The sequence below is a fragment of the Zonotrichia albicollis genome, chromosome 28 (genome assembly GCF_047830755.1).
Source record: "Zonotrichia albicollis isolate bZonAlb1 chromosome 28, bZonAlb1.hap1, whole genome shotgun sequence".
Lineage (NCBI taxonomy): Eukaryota > Metazoa > Chordata > Aves > Passeriformes > Passerellidae > Zonotrichia > Zonotrichia albicollis.
In genome coordinates this window covers 6,089,611-6,094,398 of record NC_133846.1, presented here as the reverse complement: position 1 = coordinate 6,094,398, position 4,788 = coordinate 6,089,611, and the positions used below count along the sequence as shown (strand labels likewise).

General features: G+C 59.4%; 1 protein-coding gene across 1 annotated transcript; it reads left to right on the top strand.

Annotated features, from left to right (window-relative positions):
• Positions 1-1,580: 1,580 nt before the first annotated feature.
• CLPS (colipase) lies at positions 1,581-2,990 on the top strand. Its single transcript, XM_005492805.3, has 3 exons — positions 1,581-1,738; positions 2,559-2,681; positions 2,759-2,990. Exons 1-3 carry the CDS (start codon positions 1,643-1,645, stop codon positions 2,891-2,893), a joined length of 354 nt encoding a protein of 117 aa, XP_005492862.2. The 5' UTR covers positions 1,581-1,642; the 3' UTR covers positions 2,894-2,990.
• The last annotated feature ends 1,798 nt before the right edge of the window (positions 2,991-4,788 follow it).

Below are 4,788 nucleotides of genomic sequence, written 5' to 3'. Positions count from 1 at the left end.
TTTGGGGATGCTCCTGAACGGGGATGCGCCCTGCGCGCCGGGGATGCTCGCTCGGGATGCGCCCTTCGCCTCCTTCGGGTGCCCTGAGATGGACCCTGGGGTAACCCAAATACCCCCAGTGTAACCGAAATAACCCCAGTCTGTCTGGGGTGCAGCCTGTGCCCCTGGGCTGTGCCCTTCAGTGCCCTCAGGGCTCCATTCTGTCCCCCCTGTGCCCCCAGTAATGCCCTGGGCTGTGCCCTGCACACCCAGAATGCGCCTGGGCTGCCCCCGACACCCCTGGGTGTGTCCCAGGATGTGCCACATGTCCTGGGATGTGTGCTGGGATGAGACCCAGGATGTGTCTTGACCCACACAATGTGCCAGGGACTGATGCAGCAGCCCTTGGGCTCCCTGCCAGGGTAGGAGGACCCTGGTGAGGGCTTGGAGGGGTCACAGCCAAGGGGACACAAAATTTGGGACACGGAAATTGGGACACATCACAGGACACACACAGCAGGGCCCGGTGAGATCCTGGGGGTCATGGGGCCTTGTGACACTGTGATGGTCACTCTGCAGCCAGTGCCAGCCTCAGCATCACCCCTGGGCCTGCAAAGTCCAGGGCTATGTGGCCATTAATCACATCCAAGAATAGCCAAGCCACTGTGGGCATGAGAATCTGTGTCATTCTCAGGGTTGTTTGTCTTTCATCAGCCCCACCCCCCCAAACACAGAAACACAGCAAATATTTGTCAGGGCAGGCTGAAGTGGTGGCCCTTGGGCTGGGGACCATGGTGGGCTCTGGATCCTCGCAGAAGGCTCTGCTTTCCTGCACTACATCAGCTTTCTCCAGCAGGTTTCTTGGCGCCCATGGCTCCATTTGAGAGATGGAGGATCTGGTGGCTGTCCCATGGAGAACAACTCCTGCTGTGGCAGCTTTGGCCAGGAACCATGAGCAGCAGCCAGCAAGGAGAGCATTCCAGAGAGCCCCAGCACCACGGGGAAGCAGAGGAGGAAGAGGAAGCACAGAAGTGGAACTGTCCATTAGGGGCCCCTAGGATGTATTTTCACTGGGATCACCAGGCAAGGAGATTCCACAGGGCTCCTGAGGGTGCTGATTAGGTGAGGGTGTTAATTATTGGGGGAGCAGCATGGTTCCTGATGGGGAAGGGGAAAGGGGAGGGAAGGGGAGAGAGGGAGAGCCAAGGGGGAAAAGGGGCCAAGAGAGAACCTGGTCTTCCTCCCACAGCTTAACAGGGAGATTAAAAGTGGGTGTGGAATAAAACTGGGGTCAATGGGGTTACAGACACCTGATACTGCAGGGCAGGGTCACAGGCTTAGAATAAACCTTAATGTACATTTTGGGAGGGTGAGACAGAGCAAGCCATTGAACTAAAATGTAACTCCACACACAAGTGCCATTATTTTGTGTTCCCTTTGGCCAAAGGAGCTGCTAAAGGGCAGGGTGTCATGGCCAGTGGGGACAGCACCTGGGGACAGCACCTGGCTGCCCTGGCATGGCTGGGCCCTTGCCCTGGGCGCTGCAGCAGTGTCCCAGTGCCACGGGCTGAGGTGTGATAGGAGCAGCCACATCAGCTGATGGCGATTGTGCCTGGCTATAAAGCACCTGCTGGCCCCGAGGCGCAGCCACAGCGAGCCCACCATGGCCAAGGTGCTGCCTGCCTGCCTGCTGCTGGCCCTGCTGCTCCTGCCCCCAGCCCTGCTGGCACCGCAGGAGCGAGGGCTCATCTTCAACCTGGTAAGGGGATGCCAGCCCTGGGCCTGGCAGGAGGCTCCCACTGCTGCAGGGGACACAGGTGGAGGTGTCTGTGAGGGAGCTTGGAGCCTGGGAAATCAGCTCTATAAAGGGGTGGGGAACACAGAAAGTGGAGCAGACAAACTCAGCTGCTTGAGCCAGGCAGGACCCCCAGCCTGGATGGTTCACAGGGCCTGGGGAGGGGAAATGCTGTGTTCACAGGGGTCTGAGGGAAGAGATGAGGATTTGACTCCATGTTTCAGAAAGCTTGATTTATTATTTTATTATATATATTACATTAAAATTATACTAAAAGAATAGATATAAGGACTTCATCAGAAGGCTAGCTAAGAATAGAATAAGAAGGAAAGATAACAAAGGTTTGTGGCTTGGACTCTCTGTCCAAGCCAGCTGCGCTGTGATTGGCCATTAATTAGAAACAACCGACATGGGCCAATCCCAGATGCACCTGTTGCATCCCACAGCAGCAGATAATCATTGTTTGCATTTTGTTCCTGAGACCTCCCAGCTTCTCAGGAGGAAAAATCCTAAAGAAAGAATTTTTCATAAAAGATGTGTGCGACACTGTGGTGTCTCAGCCCTCCTGTGAGTCCAGCAGAAAAAAACACTTTGAGGGGGCATTTTGGGCCAGACTGAGGAAGTGCTGCAGAGCAGGAGGTTGAGGCAGGGGGGCAGTGCTGCTGAGCCTCAGCCAACAGGCAGAGCTGGTGTTCAACACACCCAAACCCCTGGGCTCACACCTAGGGTGAGATTGAAGGGGAACAAAGAGGGATGTGGTGCTCAGGCTCTCTTTGTGCTGCAGGACACGGGGGAGCTGTGCCTGCAGAGTGCCCAGTGCAAGAGCGGCTGCTGCCACCGAACCGACGGCCTCAGCCTGGCCCGCTGCGCCCCGAAGGCAGCTGAGACCCAGGAGTGCTCCCCAAAGGTAGGTGCCCCTGCTCCCAGGGCTGGGCAGGCGTGGGGAATGTCCCACACACTGCACTGAGCCCTTGTTCCCTGCAGAGCCTCTATGGGGTCTACTACAAGTGTCCCTGTGAGAGCGGCTTGACCTGCGAGACCGACAGAACCATCGTGGGCTCCATCACCAACACCGACTTTGGCATCTGCATGGACCCCCATGAGTCCAGAAGGCGGTGAAGGAAGAGCCCCCCGTGCCCCTCTGTGCTGCCCCTGCCTTTCCCCCTCTCCTGTGCCTAGCTGTGGGAGAATCTGAATAAAGACCAGCTTCTGCCGAGCTGCACGGTGGAGTTTTCACTCTAACCTGGTGTGAAGTTCACCAAACCTGGCCCAGGACAGGGACAGCAGGGCCAGGCAGTCCCTGAAGAAGCCACCAGGACATGATGGCTTTACCTATGTGTGTGTGCAATCATGCAACAGTCTGGGCTAGGCCAGCAGCAGGACATGGGCTGAGCTCTGCTCCAGGTGAGTTTTAAAAAGGGGGTGCAGGGAAGGGGGAGATGCAGCAGCCCCAGGGTCGGAGGTTGTGCTGGCCTCGGTTTATTCCCTGCCGTGGCACAGGGTGAGGAAGAGGAGGCAGCTGTCTGGCAGAGCTGTGGAAGCAGCAGGAGATGGGGGGATCTTGGCTCCTCCAGCGCAGAATTCACCCCATGTTTCTCCATCCCTGGGGATCACAAGAACCAGGCACCCCCAGTGCTGCTGCCCACTGCCCCAGGGCTCTGCACCAGCTGGGGAGGCCACGAAGGCTGAGGGCACCCCCTGGCAGCCGAGGAGGTGCTGCAGGAAACTTCATTTTCAGGACAAGGCTGACTGGCAGCTTGAGGATGTGCACCTGCAGGAACACCAGGGACACCTCTGGGAGGGTGGCAGAGCTTGGGGGAGCCCCCATTATTGAAGGGGAACATGGGGGGCAATATGGGCACCAGTCTGGCTCAGAGGGGCTGCAAGTGGAGAAAATTCTGAGCTGGGTTTTAAACTTGTGGCGGGTGGTTAAAATCTGGAGGGTCTTGTTCTCTTGGCAGGAGACCCCACCAGAGCAATGTCCTCAGTGGGGCAAGGGGCAGCTGGGGACAGGGATGGGGACAGCAAACCTTCTCCTGCAGCAGCCAGCCCGCCCAGGGGACACAGGACAGGGGTCTCTCCCTGGATCCCCATCTCTGCGGGGTCCCCACAGCACTGGGAGCACCCGGAGGGGATGGGACAGGCACCGGGGAGCCCACCTGCCCCAAAGCCCGGCCGGGCTCCGTGCTCCGGGCTGGGGCAGGATGTGAGACAGCAACGCTGGGGCGGGCAGAGGGCAGCGGCACCGTGCCCACGGCCCGGGCACCCCGGCCCGAAGGGACCCCCAGCCCCGCACAGACCCCCGGGACGGGGCATCGCAGCTCTGGGGGTCCCTGGAATGCCCCCCAAGCTCTGCCACCCCCAAGTCCTGCAGCGGAGGGGAAGGGGGGCAGTGATGTTTGGGGTGAGGAAGGCGGCGCTAAACTCTGCGGGTTTTGTGGTAGCCCTGTTTTTGTGGTGCCCCCGTTTTTGTGGTGTCCCCACAGAAGGACGATGGTGGCACCAGAGAGGTGGGAAGGGAGGGGGCTGTGCTGAGGTGGGGGTCGCATAAATCCCCCTCCCTCCCTTCCTCCCCCCGCGCCATCTCAGCCCTGTATTTACTGGTGAAGCCGCAGCTTTGTTTTGGCAGCTCTGGGCTGGTAAATATTGGCTTGAACCGAAAACCAGACGCTGCCTGACTCACGGCGTCTTAACAAACACAGGAAGGGGCCCCTGGTGCGTGTGGGGTGCTGCTGGCAGCCCTGGGGACAGGGGGACCCCGCAGGGTGGGGACAGCCCCGGGGTGAGCGGGGCATCCTTGGGCAGGGGGGCTCTGCTGCAGCCTGTGGGGAGATGGGGAATGGAGGGGTGCCAGCATTGGGGTGCCCCTTCCTTCTCCCCTGCCCTGCACAGGGGGAAAATCAGCCGGGAACATGAGGCTGAAGGGCAGCCCAAGATCCCCACCCCAGCAGCAGGATTGTCCCCCCTGTCCCAGCCCGTCCCCTCCGGGTCACCCCTAAATGTTATAAATGGGG